At 37.6% G+C, this 20,186-nt stretch overlaps 1 protein-coding gene across 1 annotated transcript; it reads right to left on the minus strand.

Moving 5' to 3' along the window:
- Positions 1-1,180: 1,180 nt before the first annotated feature.
- LOC109043633 (prostasin) lies at positions 1,181-18,677 on the minus strand. The gene is made up of 7 exons (XM_019060917.2): positions 18,136-18,677; positions 11,822-11,987; positions 10,955-11,115; positions 8,853-9,075; positions 7,153-7,317; positions 5,866-6,063; positions 1,181-2,833 (listed from the first exon to the last, which is right to left on the minus strand). The coding sequence occupies exons 2-7, from the start codon at positions 11,898-11,900 to the stop codon at positions 2,694-2,696; spliced, it is 966 nt and encodes a 321-aa protein (XP_018916462.1). The 5' UTR covers positions 11,901-11,987; positions 18,136-18,677; the 3' UTR covers positions 1,181-2,693.
- Between the last annotated feature and the right edge of the window lie 1,509 nt (positions 18,678-20,186).

The raw sequence follows: 20,186 nt of genomic DNA on the forward strand, positions 1-20,186 counted from the left end.
AACTGACCTGACGGTTGGTAGGTATCGCTCGTCAGACAATAAACACCTCATCGACACAAAACCAATGGTGGACGGGTTTCACAATTGATAGGAAAATGGCAGTTGAACGCGATACGGCACTGTCCACTTGGGGTCTCACTTGGTGAATGAGCTCGGGTGCTGGCCAGCGGCTGGCTATCATCGATATTTTGTCCACCTCCGAGACTTTGCTGACGTGACTTCGGACACGAAGGAGGGGAAACATGTTTCAAGATCGCTTCGCTCCGGATCGACTCAACCAACAAAGACACTTTTCTGGAATCAGCTCATTAAGTCATTTGACTGCACCGGAAAAAAACCATCTCGGTTGAACATCGATGGCTGAAGTTGAAAATGCGTATCTCTATCGCAGCGTTTGAAAAGCTCCCATCATTTTTCATTTTTTAAGAGTGAAATCAACAAAAAACCTCCCTTAACTTGTCCATGAATACATTAGAATCAGTGAAGAAAATTCACGGAAAATTTCGAGAAAAACCATTGTTAAGTTTTCGTCAAATAAAATATGACCCATGAGCAGCAATTTGCAACGTCGCAGTCGGAGATCCGCATATTTCGACCTTGGTCTTCGATACTATCGATATAGCGTGACGCTAAAAATTGGGTGAAACATATAAAGTATCTCATTTAACTTATATTTCACTTTTTTATCCAATCAAATAATTATATTACTATAGGGTGCACGGTACACGCCTCCTGACAGCCTCGCGGTCAACCCCGAAGCGCTTTGCACCTCAGGCGTTAGCACTACACGTTACTATTGTGAGTTTCAGTGGCGTGGCGTGAATTACGATACATCGATTGTTATGCCGTTTAAACCTATGGTAAAGAATCGATTATTAAAGTGTTCGCTGCGAACACCCTGTTAATCGATCCTTTTCTATACGTTTAAATGGCATAAGAATCGATACATCGCAATTCACGCCACGCCACTGATGAGTTTTTATTATAGAGTAGAATGAGAGAAACTTCAACTCGTAAGTAGTGCGTCTTATGCGTACGTCAAACAATAACTAAAATAACGGATCTCCTCTCAGGTTTCACTAATTGACCTACTGTTTTGACACCAGCTCTGACCACGAGTGCTCAAGTACGATTGTCATTAGGTAGATACGGATTTAAAAAAATAGAAAGAAAATTGTGCGCTTATTGAAACACTTGATGTATTTGCTTAAACATAAGACACAATATGGCCAAAATTTACATGAAATAACAGAACACATAAATAAATAAATATTTAAATAAAATTAATTAATCAATTAAATACATCGGCTGACAAGAGTATAGACAAAAATTTAGGGAGTCAAGCTGCTTGATATAGGCATGGGAAAGGAAATTTTCTTCGGGAATTCATCTGGTGTCTGTATAGATTTCAGATACCAGAGTTATGAGTTAAGAGGGCAATCATATCCTTGGAAAAAGATCTAGCGAGGGAGGAGTATTTAAGTCAAATTAAAGGAACGCTTCCACAATTTTTTGTCCATTAAATAATCTTGAAAAGACGTATATGTTTAATTAATAGGCTCAAGTCCAAATTGCAATTCCTTTCATATAAAAGACCTGGGCTGAAATTTTAGCCGTAAAACTTTGTTTTGCAGTGCGTTTGCGTCAACAGGATGCAAAGTTTTTTTAGTAGAAATCCCTACTTTTGGAGAAAACGTGGATATGAGCTGAATAAATTGAATTCGATGCGGTTCAAAACCTACCTATGACTTATGACCATAAAACACGGTCTTCGATGTAACATAGGCATAAATTAATGAGTATTACAATACAGCAAGCATCAAAAAGAGCATTGGGTCAAAGTGAGAATTTTAGTTTTTGAAGATACTTAAGCAGAACTAAAATAAAGATAAACGGTGTTCTGACGAATTGTTCAGCATAAATGTCTCTTTAAAGACGGTCAGATAATTCACTCAAAGCGTCCTTCTGTAGATCAATAATCTTAAAGTAAACATTGAACATTTAAACTTAACTAAAATAAATAAATTAATAGGAACATTGTTACGCTGGTAAGTGTGCAAGTATTTTCATTCATGGTGAAACTAAAAAAAAAAAAAAAAATAAATCCGCGTAGATTTCGGAGTCTCAATATATTTCTCTGAATATTATATTTTGCCAGGGCGATTCGTTGATTTGTATTATTTGTATTATTTTTTTAAAATTTCCAAAGTTTTGCATGAAATCCTCAGGAAATAATTTTATCAAGAAACAAAACCTCCGTTGAAGGGCTCGGAGGTTAAAGCGCATAAGTGAAGTCTCTGCTCTTTCGAGAAACACGTGTTTAAATTTTCGAAATTACATGTATCCTTATGGCAAAAACAAAATTAAAACTGACTTTTTGATGCTTAAAAATTGGAATTTGGGAGAAAATTGCGCACAGAATCTGCATTAAGACTAGTTTTACTTGAAATCATTAATAGTTCAATTTTTTCAAAAACTGCACTTATACGCCTTGTCCTCAAAGCCCTCAATTAATTAAAGGTTAAGGAAAAATCATACGGCAAACTTTTTTTGTCTGAAAAATAAACTAAAAGAGGAAAATCTGTACGACGTATAAATTCAGACACCATTTTTTTTTTTTTTTTTTTTTTTTTTTTTTTTTTTTAGTTTCACCATTGTATTGTGGTACTAAGCAGGTCAGATCGACGATATTATCATGTTACATTAGGGGTAAGAACACTAAGTGACTCAAAGATCCATGGAAGGTAATGTGAAACTCGCGTGTACACGCCCGGTTTGTTCTTTTTAGCACATCCGTCTCCCCACGAGACTATTCCCGTTAGCTCGAACCGTCCTGTGAACAAATAAAATATATTTTTAAAGATACCGACTCCTATCTACTTGAAATGAAGCAAATCTTAAAAGGGAAGTATAGTTTTCGGAAAAAGTAGGCTTTGGAGTTTAGGAACAAATAGGATTCAAGAAAATTAAAAGAAACGTTTCAAAGCCTCCACGCGAACAAAGATTTCGCATGGTAAAATCTTACTTCCGAGTCATCACTGCCACTATAGCTCAACAATAATTGTAGATGGTGGGCAGGTAGGGCTTTTTTGGACAAAAAAGGAGCGCAGCTTGACAAACTTCCAGTTATACTCGGCAAGCCGTTGAATGCGTCTTGAGACGAAATTGGTCGCAAGAGAAACTTTAATCTCCAAAAGTAAATCGTGCATGTTCCATTTACATTGCGAGGAAAGCTAGTGCAGCGTCGCGGATTCTTTAAATATTTTTTCTTCATATTAAAACATGCATCGCACCCCTTTCATACCAATGCGTATTTGGTTAATTTTTTTATTTATTTTTATTTTAACGAAAGGGAATACACTGCCTTTGTTAGATACCTAAAAAAGTCTCAAGATTCCAAATAAAGTACTTGAAAAATGGAAATTAAATCCATCCTAGGCGTAATCAGGGCTTGCTAAGATTGTGCATGATATCAATTTCTGAAAAAAAAACCCCAAAATTCGTTTGTTTCACGAACTTTTCATCAAGAAATTTTCCTTAATATTTGCTTTTGTAGATTTGGTATTCGCGCATGAGTTGAGATTGAATTCAATGAGAGAAACAGAGTTGCACGATCTTGGCAACACTACTTAGCATGTTTAGAATTTCCCTTTTTTCATTCTGCAAAATTATTTTCGCTCCGGTGAATTCTCGTCTCATAATTTATTATGCTCGATCGATTACACGAGTTTTTTTCGCTTTAATTCAGGAAGTACGCGTATGCTTTGACGCTATGTTCCTTTTCTTTGTAAGTGAGGTAAGACGAGGCGGCTGCAAGCTCGTCTGTGTTGGTTTGCGACTTCCTTCCGCGCGCTCGCGCCAAGCCTGTAGTGCGGGTTGCATCTGAGCCAGCTTCGAAGGCGCACCCTGGCCGTTGGTCTATAGTCGTTTAGTATCTAGCAGAAGATCATCAGGTGTGCCGTCGGTTGAAAGTTTGGGGCGCATATTTCCTTTAATGTATTTTAAAGGCTTAAGTTTTAGAAATGTTTTTTTATATAAGCTTCTGTATAGTTAAACCCCAAACATTTTATCTAAGATCTTCAATAGTTCCATACTTCCTGAGATGTGGATTGGTCCGTTTTTTGGTTGGACTCTGCCCACAATTTAGGAAATTTTGGGATTACTCTACTGCATATTTGATCAAAACAGATGATTATTTGTTCGATTGCTTTTACTTAAACGATACAGAGTCGTTTCAAAATCATACGAGTGAAATCCAACAATTAAATGAACGGGAATTTATCTATGGTTGAACGCATTCGTTGGCCACTTGCCCATCAGTGGACTCCAATGACGAATCTAATTGAATTTCAACGCTCTGACGTCAATCTAAAGATTGATTTGGCGTTCAATTGGCCACAATGACGTCACATCAAGAGTCTATTGACGCTTCTTTCATTAGACTTGCTTGCGCACATTCAGCGAAGGTGAAACTGTCAGGAAATTCTTAATCTCATTTGCCGTATTTTAAAACTTTCTTTTTGAGCCCCCCTACCCGCCTCCGTTCTCCCATGTTCTTGTACATGTCAGGCAGCATAGAGATATCGTTTTTAAAAATTGCGTCGGGTTTGGATTAACCCTCCTCTCGCCTCATATCCCTCACAAAAAAGCTGCGCTCCTTGCTCTTTTTGCTGGGGAACTTCTTAAAAATGGGCACTTATTGGTCAGGCTCAGCTAGACTCATCTTCCCCACGTCATCAGGTTCATATAAGGCACCCCTTGACAGGGTTGCACGGGTGAAATGAAAAATATGAAATATTGGAAATTTCCGTGAAATATTTCATGAAATTTCACCAAGTTATGAAAAATATGAAACACACAATTCAGGGGCTGGGTATGCAACGTGCACTAAAAACACCAAAACAGCAAAAACCAGTCGCCTTTCATTAAATTTTACATTTAATTTCGAAAGATAGTTTTCATATTTCCTGAATTTTCATGAAATATTTCACATGAAATTTCAAGAGTTTATTTTTCATGAAAAATTGCAACCCTGCCCCTTGAACCCGCCCTCCCCGTGTTGTCATTTGTGGATGATCTTCATCCACACTTCTTATTTGAAGATATTTCTCAATCGAAAACTCATTAATCAAATTTTGACTCAACTAGAAAAAAATCGCTCTTTAAAAAAAATGTATCCGTGGACTACCCAAGTAGCATTTTTCAACGGAAAAATTGCGATATTTTGAAATGTAAAGTTGCGATTTTTCTACGATTTTTTGGCGATAAAATCGATAGGATCATCAGCATCTGAGCAATCATTATCCTCAATCTTGTCGCAATACTATCACTCAAAATCGCGTTCGAAATGAACTGGAAATATTAACTTAATTTATCACGATTTTTTGTTCGATAATGTTGCGATAAATCGCCGTAAATGTGAAATCGCGATTATATTGCAAATTCAGGCGATGAAATCGCAATTTTTTATCCGATAATATTGCAATAAGGTGACGTTCATAAAATCGCGATACATTCTCCAATCCGATTGTAACTTTTCGCGATTATTGTTCTTGGGTATGGTTCATTTTCTCACTCTATCGTGCTAAGGAAGAACGCCGTATGAACCTTCAGGCGTTGCCAATTTTCCCTAGGTAAATCAAAAATTTCTGGGAGAATTTGTAAGTATTTCCTCTTCAATTTTTCGGATAATTTTGTTTGCACTTTCACCTGAAGTTTCTGAAAATTTTAAGGAAAAATATTCGTAGCTTTCCTCAAAAATAAACATTTACTCGAAGGAAATTTGGCAACTCTTGGATGTTCATACGGCGATTTTCCTTAGCACGGCAGCATTGACGGTTACACTTCAAAGGATTCTGTGCTTACCAGCAACTTGACACGCGAGAGGTCCTCCAGAATCTCCACCGCACGCGTCAACCCCGCCGTCTAAGAGGCCGGCACAGAGCATACTGTCCAAAATTTTTTGTCGACTTCCGTACACATTCGACGCGCGGCATGTCGCTAAGTCCAGGAGGGGCACCGACGCCGCACGGAGCTCCGGCGACAAGCTCCCGAGATCCTCCGCTGTCGGGACCAAACAAAAAAATTATTATTAATTCAATGAAAAAAAAAAGTCGGAAAAGCGGAACGAGGTCGTTCGGTAGACGGAAAAAACCGTCGATTGAACGCGTGCACGCCAAAAAAAAAAAAAAAAAAAAAAAAAAAAAAAAAAAAATCCACGAACAGTAACAAATTAGTCTTGGCAATGGCAAATAATAATTGCGCTTTCACCTATTTACTGGTATCCCCGTTGGAATGATATCTTACAGTATGTTTTTAGAGTTTTTTTTTATGATTTTATAATTGAGCACATGTGTAGCACCATTGCATGACGATTCGTCATGTTTATTTTCATTGCACATGCTCACCGGTGTCAATGAGCGTATTTATGCTAAGAGGCACTACGCGCCAATAAATAAAAGCAAACAGAACTAAGGAGCAGGCAAATTCCATGTACATAGCTCCTTTTGATTTAATTTACATGCATATAGTTCGTTTTTGCATAAACGATTATTGACTCTGGTAGCATGTACAAAGAAAATAAAAATGACGAAATGCCATGTATTGGTGTTACACATACGCAAAAATTATAAAATTATAACAACGATACAAACATACTGTAAGATATCATTCCGGCGGAATATCAATATAAATGGGTGAAAACGCAATTATTATTTGTCATTGCCAAGACTGATTTGTTGATTTTTCATGCAATTTTATTTTATTCTGTTAATGTCTGGTCCTGAGGCTTAAGTGTTTTGTTTTGTTTCATTTTTTTCTGCCTTGTCTCCTGCTTGAATATGCTGTTAATTTCAATTTTTTGAACTTTGTCATACTTATTCTTATGTTTAATTAACCTTTAATAATAGCCTTCGGGTTGGAAACATTTTGATTTTCTAATTATATTTTCTTAGGAAATCTTAACAGGATCCTTCGTCTTATTCATTTCATTTAAATTGGTGTTAATGGGCACTGTATTATTGTGAATATATATTGACAAAGTACATCAGTGTTTAGAAAAATTCGCAATCTACTGATGCAGACATTTAATCATTATTCTATTTTATACCTACTGAATAATCGTATAGAAAAGTTACAAAATCCATAACCTACGTTTTTGAGCACCCCATCCTGTAACAGTACACCAATCTCCAGTTTCTGCTCTTTTAGCTTGAATCCCGGGCAGGCAAATGGGTTGAATGTATGTATTAAAACCAATTCCTCCTTCACTTATTGCTTTTACTTTGATTAGTGCGATGTCATTGCTATGTGGTCCCTCTGGAAAAGAGATGAATATATCGTCACCTTCCAGGCAAAGTATCACAAGCGCCATGCGACGTTTAAAAATTTCCGCCGCCATTTTATTTTTTTACAGAGAAATTGTTCAACGAAGCTGTCCGAAAATTTCACTGAATTTTCTTTGTGCTGCCGATAAAATTTAGTGAAATTTCCAAACAGATTAAACCAACAATTTCTCAGTAAAGAAATAAAATGGCGGCGGAAATTTTTAAACGTCGCATGGCGCTTGTGATACTTTGCCTGGAAGGTGACGATATGAGAAAAATATATATTAGATGTTTAATTCACTAAGACAGGACTTATTATTAACTCCTTATTATTAACTCCTTATTATTATTAGGTCTTCTTTATTAACTTAAGGCTTTTTCTGTGCAGGCATCCGTAAGGGCAAAGAGAATAGAAGGGGACAGAATTTTTTTCACTCCATTTTTACCCACACTTTTTCTTTGATGTTCAATAAATTTATTTCCATAGAAATTTAAAATAATTGACTTATTATGTTTGCGTTTTTTTAAATTAAGGTGAACTTTTCATACATTTGCAGTCCATTAACCGACAGTTATAAGTGATGTATTATTTTGAAACAATGTTGAAAAGGTTTTTGATAATCTCGAGTGGAATCTTGTACAAATAGCCAATTTATTAAAAACTAGTGGCCTTTGCGGCCGTCAACTATTGGAAGAAAATTATTTTTCAATAATCGCCCAACAATTTCACCGAGGGCTATATCGCTTCATCGACTCTTCACGAAAGAACGTAACTACATTTCTATGTTGATAAATTTCCCATTGAAAATCGCATTTTTACCAGAAAAATCTTGGGCATTTTTAACTGAAATTGTATTCGAAAATCAGAAAAACTTGGACAAAACTTGCACAGGTACCCTCTACATTGGAAAAAAAAAACCACAATGGATCTAGAGTCCAGACTCTTGAAAACATTGACAAGAAGAAGGACTCCTGATTCAATCAGATTTAAGCTTAAATCAAAAGGAAACCCGCTCAAATTAAGAGGCTCGGTTCTTGATTTAAGCTTAAATCTGATTGAATCAAGAGTATTTTTTCTTGTCGATGTTTTTAAAAGTCTGCAATGGACTCAAGATCCAATTTGTTTTTTTTCCCAGTGTAGTAAAAAATTGAATTGTTTGAATGAATTTTGCAACCTTGGAATTAAGTTACGTTCCTTGTTCCGGGAACCAACGAACATGCCAGTGCTCTCACTACATGACCGTCAAAAGTTCCGGAATTCGGACTTTTTTTGTTTCAATTTCTCCCATTCTATAACCGTCAAAAGTTCCGGGATTCTCCTTAGATTTTTTCAAAAGTTCCGAAACAGTTCCAAAAAAGGCAAAAGGTCTGAAACCTTTCGATATTTTCAACAGTTCCGAGTAAAATTCAGGGAAATCTCTAAAGTTCCGCGATTCGAACCAATTTCCGGGAAATAGGAGCACAGGAACATGCAGTGTCTGAACCCTGATAGAAACAGTCTGCGGACGAATAGTTGAATGAACATACCTCGCCTGAATTCAGGATGGACGATGACTTTCTCTACACGGTAGGTACGCTCGTGCGAGTCTGAGCCGGACAAGTGGTGTTTGCCGACGACCATTCGTAGCTGAGACTTTTTCAAATCTCGCAAACAGTGGGCTGCTGTCATAATGACTCTGTCTCCTACAACCGCTCCTCCGCACAAGTGCTCGAATGTCTGCGAAAGACCGTTGAATGATTGAATATCAACCTGCAATTTAAAAAGTACCGATATCAGAACCTTCAAGAATTCGTTGACTGATCTAAAACTATTTTATACGTTCGGACGTTTTTCGTGATTGTGGTGGGTATATGCCGACGGCGTAAAGCCCTGGATAGAAGATCAAATTCCGAACCAATTCCGATCAAAGTAGACATGCTGATGACTCATGGTCACCATCTACCATCAACTTTTGACGGGCCGCACTATTTTGTTCAAAGTAAGATCAGAATGGAGTGCCACCATTCATCCTTTTTCTGCCTCAGGTAACATTTCTGCCAAGTTTTCATTTTGAAATTAAGCAAATTAATGAGTTTAAGACTGATGACTCCCGACACTTTGATGGTAATTGGTTCGGGAATTTGATCGTCTATCGAGGCCTTAAGTCCGCGCAATCACATATTTCGTTTGCGGTGTCTGAAAATCTTCGCGTCTATGTTATTTTTTTAAAGGAAAACAAATTGACATCATTCATTGAAGTTTTTGCAGAATTTTTTTCGCACAGAGAAGAAAAATCACGGCAGTTCTAAAGAATTGACATTGAGTAGTTTTCCGTTTAAAAAATAAAGTATGACACGAAGTCTGCGACATCGGAAACCGAGTTATGTGATTGCAGACTTACACCGTCGGTATGGAAATTAATTGCACGAGATTAAGACAGGTATATAGCTCTCATTTTTCCATGTCATCGTTTAATTAGACGACCTGACACAATGAAATTGCAGGTCAAGGAAGGGAGGAATTTGAGGGATGGACCCCCCCCCCCCCCCCGGTTAACGGACAGTAGGTCTACAAGAAAAACGGCTACAAAAAAAAGAGGTACCTTTTTTGGTCTACAGTCAAAATGTCTACATGAAAATGCCTATTAAAATAATGTCTATAGTAAAATATGTCTGCGGTATTAAAATGTCTACGGTTTGACTGCCTACTCCAAAAATGTCAAAGTACGTATTCATGTCGTCTAATAAGACTCTCATTTGAACTGTTGAACTCATTTGAGGCTGTGGATGCTGCAGGAGCTGATGCGTAAAAATTGTGAGTCAGTCACATTTCGCGAAGAATTCATCCTATAAGTATAAACATGTATATTTTATATACATTTTATTAATTTTTTTATTTTACATATAAATTTTATAGCCAACGTAAATATTTTGACATTTTCTAAGTGGGCAATCAAACCGTATACATTTTAATAGCGTAGACATATTTGACTGTAGACATAATTTTAGTAGGCACTTTAATGTAGACGTTTTGACTGAAGACTAAAAAAGATAGCCCTCTTTTTTGTAGCCCTTTTTTCTGTAGACGTACTGTCTGCATACCCCTTCCCCTCCTCTATGTCTCTCTTGGTTATTTAAGTTCATTGACTGGCTTTGTCTAATACAATGGACATTGATTTTCAAAAATTCTCAAGAGTGCAGAAAATTTCCGACTGACTTTATCAAAGTGACAAATTCATCATGGAGACAAAAACTAACGATAGGGACCTTAAAATTGGATCAGAAGCTGCCCCGCACTTTTGGGCATAAGCATAAACAGATGCATTTCAGCTAATTCGGAAAAACGAAAAAATGACAATTTTGAAGTAATCGTAGTTGATTCCCGAAATTGTAAGAATGAAAGCGCTGCTCATGACAAAGGTCTCTGGAAACATGTTACGTTATGAATAATAAAACTAATCATAACAATTCCTTTGATTTAACTTGATTGTCAAGTACCCAAAATGAATGTCAATTGTAATGGACAAAGCCTGTAAACGGGTTAAGTTAACGACACCGGAAGAATGAGAGTCAACCACTTACGGTAAAGACACACAAGTTGCTGCTAGATTTATTACACAGAGATTACTTTTTCCATGTATGATCCTTACCTGCCATGGATATGCACCGTAAGGCACTGTTGATCCACCGATAATCTTAGGGGTCGCACCACCAGATCGGTGTGGATAGTGTGGAACTGCTCTCACTCCACACTCCATCTGAGAGTAATAGGGAAATTTAGGTTGGCCACCACTTCTTCTCGTCCGATTTTCTGAAATAAATAAAACTAAATGAAAAATAGCCCCTGAAAAAATCGATTACATTCTTCTTGCATTTTTGCATGATATTTGTGCAATAACGTGCAACCAGCATTGTTTTTCTTCTCATAAAACCTATAGTAATTCATTCGAATCTAAGTTCATTTCTAAGTTGAAATTTTTTAGATAGAGGAAATTCAAAAAATGTCAACTTTTTTTTGTTTTTTTGTTTTTTGTTTTGTTTGGTTTGGATGACAGTACCTACTTCCTCTACCAGCAATGGGAGCGAGAAATAAAAACCATGCCTGCCTTCTTTACACCAAAGTCGTGTGACTTTCTCAACTTTCATACAAAAAAAAAGTTGAACAAGAAAACATTTGTGCTTCTTTAAACTGGACGATTAGAATCGTTCAAAATATAATAAAACACTGAGATTAATTTCCTTCTTAGTTTTCTGCAAGTAATGAGAGTGACATGTTTTCAGTAAATCCTACATTGATCAAATCCCCAATCCCAAAACCCTAGCTTACGCAAAATGAACTTTAGTCAATCATACTTTTATACCCATGCGTTAAAGTCTCTTAACACTTGTGGTTAACACTGCACTGCTCGCCTAAATGCGTACAGATCTCGATGCTCGATCTTCCAACGTGAATTAACATCCTGTCTGCTTTTCCATTTTTCCACTTAAATATCCATTTATAAAATTATTTTCCTTACCCTCTGTTGCAGGGAATGGAAATCCATAGACGCTGAAAGCAGAGATTGAAATAAGGAAGATGATCAATTCTGCAACCATTTTGTTGTTTCTATATATTTTATTGATGATGTTGTGATTGCTGCTGCTGTGTCTCTTTTGTTGCTGTTGTCTCCTTTGCTGACATACCTGAACATACAATGAAAAAAATCCATTAAAATTTACACTTTTCTATGAGCTCCTTCTCAATGTAATTTTCAACGTCATTGGGATTCTATCACGCACATTTTCCAGTGGCGTGGCGTGAATTGCGATGTATCGATTGTTATATCTTTTAAACCTATAGTAAAGAATCGATTATTAAGGTGTCCGCTGCGAACACCCTGTTTATCGATTCTTTTCCATTGGTTTAAATGACACAACAATCGATGTATCGCAAAGCACGCCACGCCACTGACATTTTCACATAACTTTTGACAGGGGAACATATCTCCACCACTACCACTGGTATCACCATAAGTACTTAATTGGTGACGTCATTCGCTAAATTAATTATGTCTTCGTTGACGTCACACATATTTCCGTCAAATCTGAAGGCAGGACGAATTATTATTTTCGACCGATCCGTGAACGAACAGAGTGCCAAAATGAGTCAACGCTCGCTTTTCAATGGAAATCTGGTTGTAGTTCAGAGGCGTTTTATGTCCTAAAGTCCAGATTAAGCAATAGTGGCGTGAAGGGAGTGTATCAGGCAAGCCAACTGCAATTTATGCCCTCAATTTTTAAGGTAGGCGAGAAAACATAATTCATGGTGCAAATAGTTATCTATTCAAGGAGGTGCATCTTGCGTAGTCTCAAATCTTGCTTCGCAGTTCATGGTGTTAAAATCCATCTGAAGATTTCGCTGTTAGCCCTTTTTTTGCTCAAGTCTCCGTAATTGTTAATACTTGTAAACGATCATTTCAAAAATAATAATTCACTTCGGAATCTGGCCTTTATGGTAAACAGTATGTCTCTAGAGTATACACAGTGAATACCTCACTAAAAATGACCATGTTGGTAACCTGTTGAAAGCGCATGTTCTTATCACGGGCCATTTTGGTGACTTGTTCGAAAGAACACGTAACAACATAACATCAACTTGGTCAAAGAGACCTCTAAGTAACCAGTATGTTAACATGTTGGTCACATCAGGATAACTTACTAATCTCATAATGGCATTATCCGAATTGATGACATGTTGGCGTCAATTGGGCTACATATTTCACTTACCGAAATAGTTTATTTTAGCAGGGCAGCACTGACCTGTTCATTTAAAAATAAGCATAATGTGAGAAGAGCACGCCGAACCGAAAGGGATTCGCGGTGACACACTTGGGACGGACCCACGTCGCCGTCGGAAATGTTGTCTCCGAGGTCGGAATCCAAGCAAGTGACTAATTGATATTATAGGGCAAAGTAGAAGGTGAGAGGATCGAGATGGAAAGATTCGGACTATGTGGAAACAGATCTCGTTGCATACTGTCGTCCTAAGGAAAAACGCCGTATGAGCCTTCAAATGTTGCCAAACCTCCATCGAAAAAGCAAAAATTTTGGGGGAACTGTGTAAGTATTTTCGTCAAAACTTTCAGAGAATTTTACTCGTAATGGAGAATTTGCACGAGAAAGTATCGCTTCATCTGAGAAAGTTCATGAGCTCAATTCGCAGTATTTTTCATATTTTTTTCTGAGGTGGAAATCTGCAGGATTATCGATTTGAAAGTGAGCAAATGTGTCACCTTGTGACGTCATCCGGCGGCATTTCTCATTTGAACACATGTATACTGGCAGACTAGGTTTTTTGTCATATTCCCTTCAACAATTGTCCTATATAGAAACCAAGGATATCACCGTGCTCAGTTCTCTTAGAAGTTTTATCTCAAACATGAAATTCGCCAAATTTCAGATACCTGCAACTTATCCATTTGGACTGCATTGAGTAGATAGGAACCAAGCCACATCAGATTTTGCCAAATTCAATTGGGCAATTTAATTGTTTACATAAAAACGGATTTTTGTGAAAATTTTAGTGAATTTTAGCACAGTGCGAAGCAAATTCCTTAACATTTCCAAAGGAATTCGCACAAACGTTCTCTTGATAATTTAATTGCCGGGTTTTTGGCAGTAGCTAATGTGGCTTGGTTCCTTTTTGCTGAACGAGGTCCATTTGATCTAAAGTGTCAGTGAATTTCAACGAAAAATAATCAAAAATTTTCTAAAAAATTGACATTTTTAGAGAGTAAATTTGGCATCATTTGGCGTTGCATACGGCGTTTTCCCTTAGCTCGGGAGCATAGTTCTCAGGCGCGAGACTGGGGCCACTGGCAGAGGTGGCAGATTCTCTTGGCAGGAGGCGGCGACCGCAACGGTTCTCCACATAATTTCACGAAGATGAGCTCGCACGTTGTCGCAGTCGCATCCCTCCCCGAGGAAGAGGAAGATAATAGGACGTATTTATGCTAAAAGGAACTATGTCACACGCTAACCCTTTGCACATAGTTCCTTTTAGCATGAGGACGTCCAATAGGAATGCGTTTCAAGTGTATTGTTTCACACTTGCTTCCCCCACCTCGACCCATTTGCTAATTTCATAGCCGCGTCCACGACCCTGACCCTACCCACGCCAATGTCATTGCCAATGCCAACGCAGGACCACTCATCGAAATTCCAGGGCTCCAGGTGAATTTCGCCACGATGACTCTCTTTTTTCGTATCTTGGAGGAAACTCACGCACTGATAAAAAATTCTCGGCGTTTTTATCAAGGTCCGTTGGTACCTTTACCATCTCACTTTTTTTTTACCAATTATTGGTAATTTTACCAAGACAGACTGATAAGCTTACCTAAAAACCGGTATTCTTACTGTTTTTCTCAGGTAAGAATACCACTTTTATTGGTAATCAATTCCCGGTAACTTTGCCATTTTATCTCGGTAATTCTACCACAGTCGATAAAAAATATTGGCGTTTTTACTGGGGTTCAGTAAAATTACCGAGAAAGTCAATAATTTACCCATAAATGGTAATTTTACCAAGAAAAAACCGGGATCAAATAGAACCCTGAATTCTTGGTAATTTTACCCTTTTCTTAGTAAATACACCGAGATTTTTTTTCAGTGCGTTCGCGGTGTTTGTGACCTAATTCTATGTTCCTTGAAATGTTGGTGCTTAGAGTGAAGTCCAGGCTCACAGAAAGCGTTCAAAGTCGAGGCCGGAAAGGTGACCTCTGCATACACCCGGAACACCAAGGGCCGTTTGAATTGGCATGTAGTTATATAAAGAGTCGAAATTCGGAGTCTGATAGACGCCATTTTTATTGCTAAGACTGAATGACTCTTTTTTGCTTACCATCGCTGATAACGTAATTTATTTACGCTCATCCACGACCCGTGGGCCTTATCCCCATGAGACGATTCCGTGGGATTTTTTTCAAGTTCGAATCGCAGGAATGAAACTTCGGGGATTTTTCCCAGTTATACCATCTCCACCGGACGGGGCTCAATTTTGCGCGGGAAGATAAGTTAGTTTAAATCGAGAATTTAACCGGGATGAAAAAAATAATTGGACACGATTGACAATTAAGATACATTATTTTAACTGAACAATCAGGAACAATGGAGGAAACAACGAAATATCGTACAGTTCGCTTTCATTTCTTCTTCTCTCTCAATTGCTCTTATTGTTACGGTTAAAGGAACCATACTTGGTACTGGGAGATATATTGATCGATTCAATAACTCAATATTTTTCCCGACTTCGTAAGTGGGATTTTTCTCTGAGACAAATCCCGTGAAACGGCCCGTGGAGACAAGGCCTAATGGGTCAATGTTGAGAGAGGAATGCTAATGTATTTACTTTCCAGTGTGCAAGAGTATACCATTATCGAGGTTTACATGGAAGTGTAAATACAATTGTATTGAAAGCCCTCCGATGCTCCCTAAAAGTATGCAAAACCCACAGTGGATACGTCTCTTTTACATTGAGTAGAACCGCTCAATGACTCGTGAGAAATACGAATTTAAACTCATCGGAGAATTCAAGACCAAAAGCTTTTCTTCCTGAGATTGGTCCAACCACCCAAAGCATTTCACGCCTCAGGCGCCATGCCTTTACGCGTTACTCTATGCTTTTTTATCATAAGTATGATATGTGTACTGTATTCCGTCTCGGTTATGCGCTTATTTTCCTACTTTTGCGTTAAAGTCTCCGTTGAAAATGAAAGGATTTGATTGTCACGATGCTCGATTCAGTTTTCCAGCTATAACATTCCAGGCAATCATTCATACTATATAGGTCTGGGTCAATTTGAGGAAAATAGGAAACTGATTGAAATCTCAACACTCCCTAGAAAAAGTGACAAAAGTAGAATTAGATGATGAGGTAAATGGGACTCGAATCTAAAGACTATTTTATCATAAAGTATGATATGTGTGCTGTATTCCGTTTCGGTTATGCGCTTATTTTCCAACTTTTGCGTTAAAGTCTCCGTTGAAAATGAAAGGACTTGATTGTCACGATGCTCGATTCAGTTTTCCAGCTATAACATGCCAGGCAATTATTGATACCATATAGGTCTGGGTAAATTTGAGGAAAATAGGACACTGATTGAAATCTCAACACTCCCTAGAAAAAGTGGCAAAACTAGAATTAGATGATGAGGTAAATGGGACTCAAATCTAAAGACTTTTTTGGTAGAAGCAGATTGAGACTGATTCAGTGCTCATCTCGTATCTCTCTATTTGTCTCTATTTGTCTATTTGTCTCTATTTGTCTCTATTATTCGTCCCCATCCCGTGATAAAGATTTGTACACATTCGAATTTTAGAAGCACACTTTTAGAAGACAGCATCGCGTAAAGGCAAGTTTTACAGGTTATCACATTGATTTTTGTAACTTTTATAGCCCCAACCCAGTTTTTTTTTTAAACAGTTCTGCATTCACTGCGATTATTAGAGGAATATTGAGTTTTAAGTATCATATAACAACTTATTTATTTGATAAGTAACGTTCTTCTGTTGTACCGAGATGCATTGAACTTTCAATATGTGAAGGGTATTTACGTAGGCAGCATAGATTTCAAATGAAAGGAAAAAGATATTAGAAAGAAAGAGAACGAAATTTTGTCTCTGTCCCTCCTCTTACTGCGCAGGCGATTAAAATATTTCTTCTACGTCACATGTCTGCATCCATTTTAGCGATGCGCAAAAAGTAAAATGGATCTTAAGAGAGAAAAGGCTTAACAATTCGACCACGATGGTGGCTATTTGAGGGAATTGTTCATGTCTTGATTCAAATTTAAGGATTATTTTTAAATATTAGAAGTCAAGTTGACAATGAAGTTACTTAACAGTGATAAGTAATAAATAAATAAATAAATAGATAGATAAATAAATAAATAAAACCTGAAAGTTTAAAAGTTTGACTTTTTTAAAGATGCTTTGTCGTTTGATCTATTGAAACATTTTCGTCAACTGGGTTATGAAAAACGCTATACACACATGTAATCACCAAAAAATGTGTATGGGCTCATGGTCAGAATTAATAACATTCATTATTTTTTGGAATATCGTATAGTCGGTTCCGTAACTTTTTAGATCTACGAGTCATTCAGTTTAGTGAGAAAAGTAGTAAAATTTATTTTTAATCGAAATTGCTCCTTTCATGAAACGAATTGTTACCTCCAATTTTCACTTTCTTAAAAACACTTTGGGTTGGAATAAAAATAAAGTAAATTTGTTTGAATTTTTCCATAAAAATTACAAATTTTAATATTGAATGGTTTGGTTAAGTTGCAGAGATGTATTCTGGCATGGTATCTACAGACTTCTACAGTGCTTTTACAAGGCTGTCATTTCAGATAGATTGTGAGCTTCAAGGCACGGCTTGTTGAGTTGTTCGTTCTCGATAATTTTTGCTGAGAAAAATTGAATATTCTTTTTTTCTTTTAATACAAGATTGCAACTTCCTGTCCTGTGTGCTCACTTCAAATAAGGTGAGAATCTTAATTATAAACTCCACAGTTTCTAACTGACACTCGTGGTTCACACACAAAATTCAGTAAACACTAGTTTTTTTTTGTTCTTTTTTTGTAATTTTTTTTCATATTATTCATTAAATCCTAAGTAGTTGAAAGGGAGGAAACGGTTGTCACAACGATAGTGCTTTGTGACGAGTTAATCTATTGGAGACGCAATTGAATCAAGATGACGCACGAAGAAGAAATGCAGGACCAGGAGTAAGGAAGAGGAGATCCTGACGTAAGACGTCGGGTGGAAAAATGCAGGAAACGACTCGACTTACGTTCGACGGAGCGGTCGGCGAGACGGGAAGAAAATGAAGAAAGTCGATTGGGTCGTTGAGCTGGCGATGAGCGGGAAACGGATGCTATCCCGAGATGCGCGAGGATCATACCACTGCACCAAGAGCACTAGAGAGACACAACAGAGACACACAAGCACATGATGAAAACACGTGACTGGTGCTTAATGGACGAGTAAAAGCTTTTTATACTAGGAGCTGGATAATGGCCTAGATTCGGCTGCAATTGTTACGAAAGCCATATGCGATATCACTCCTGCTGCAACGCCAAAACGAATTTTCGTCGGTAGCATACGGGAACGCTGGGAGACCTTGCATAACTGGCGTCATTTTGAATCAGGTCACCTGTGTTAGTAAACATTGGGAGATAAGGCTTAATTTAACCCACTCGCGTTTTAATTATCGGAGGAATTTTATCGGAACCGAAACAGCGCCTTCCCGCGTTCCCTATCCTTGATTACTGTTATTTTTTTGCGAATCCAATGTTTACATGCATATGCAGATTCGGAGACGACGGAGAAGGAGGGATGACGCAGTTATTCGATGATCCACTTTTCCTAGTTTTACATTAGCAAGGTTGAGGTTGCGCAGTAAAATGAGTGATGCGCAGTTGTGACGGATAGATAAGTTTTCTCCGCAGCCTTGCGCCGCATCTATTGGCCGTGCTCGTCAGCCATGGTCCCGTTTTAATTTGCAGCCGCTTTCCACGTGGTCACCACTTGACACATTGTACGTACGCTCTCCTAACCTGCAGTTTTCCGCCGAAAATTTGGCGTTACGGTCATCGAATCCTAGGTCTTGTCTTCTTGGGACGTTTCACGGGATTTGTCCCAGGAAAAGTCTCTTTTGCGAAGTTGGGAAACATATTGAGTAAGAGTCATTGCAATGACTCTTATTCAATATGAACCTGGAACTCCACATGTGGAGTTCCAGGTACGACTTAAAAAGAAGAAGAAGACATTTTTTTGTATTGGTTAATACGAAAAAAGCCCCTAAGATTCCTGCGATTCGAACGATTAGTCCTTCAGGAAAGGATTCAATGCCATTTGTAGCAAGGGCTCCACCTATATGTGCAAAGTTCTTCTGTGGTGGGATTTTTTACGGAGATGACAGAATAATTAAACTACAAGCCCGGACCAACAACAGAGTTAAAAATCGCAAATCGCAAAAGTTCAAAATTTTCATGTCAATCTTATTTTTTTCGGGCTGACGAATCAACTTAATCGTTCAAAATTTTCTTTCACTTTTCCTCACAATTATCTTATGGCCATCTTGAGTGAATTCCATGTAATGTCTGATACAGGAGGGAAAAATAAGTAGAGTGAAGATACATTGTAAACTATTTTCCGTCCTTTCCGTCGCAAAGCAATCAGATCAATAGACTGATTTAGTGGAGGCTACGTCATTCGATATAATATCGAACCCTTGGTTCAAATGTAAAAGAACACAGAACATTGTTTCTGATTAGCGCCATTTCGCCCTCATTCGCGCCCTTTGCACCATGGTAGTAAAATGCGTCCAAGTGTTTCTCACAATCGAAATTTCTCGTATTTAATGAGTTTTTAATGGACTTATGACCGTCAATGACTAAATTTTAATATATTAGCACAATTAAGTAACTTATGAAGAATTCGCACATGAGGTCATGTTAGTTTGCATTGGTTTGAACCAAGAGTTCGATATTACATCGAATGACGTGTAGTCACTGAATCAGTCTATTATACATGACATGTGGACGGATTACGTCACGTGACTGAAAAAACCTAATTTTCAAAAAAATCTTTGGCAATTCTTAGGCATACCGGGGATGTTTTTTGTGTGCTCATGCTTGTTGGATCTGAAAATTATGATTATTTTTTTTTTTCACCATGCTCCAATATTCCAAAAATTTCATTTTTCCAATGAAGTCTTTCTTTGGAGACGATTTTAATTTTACCGAGGCAAAGCAAACTGCTTGAAAAAATGGAGGTCATTTTCAGAATCTGCGTCAAGCGGAGAATGAGTTCAATACTTTTAGGTAAGCCAGCTCAAGT

This window comes from Bemisia tabaci, chromosome 6 (assembly GCF_918797505.1).
Source record: "Bemisia tabaci chromosome 6, PGI_BMITA_v3".
NCBI classification, from domain to species: Eukaryota; Metazoa; Arthropoda; class Insecta; order Hemiptera; family Aleyrodidae; genus Bemisia; species Bemisia tabaci.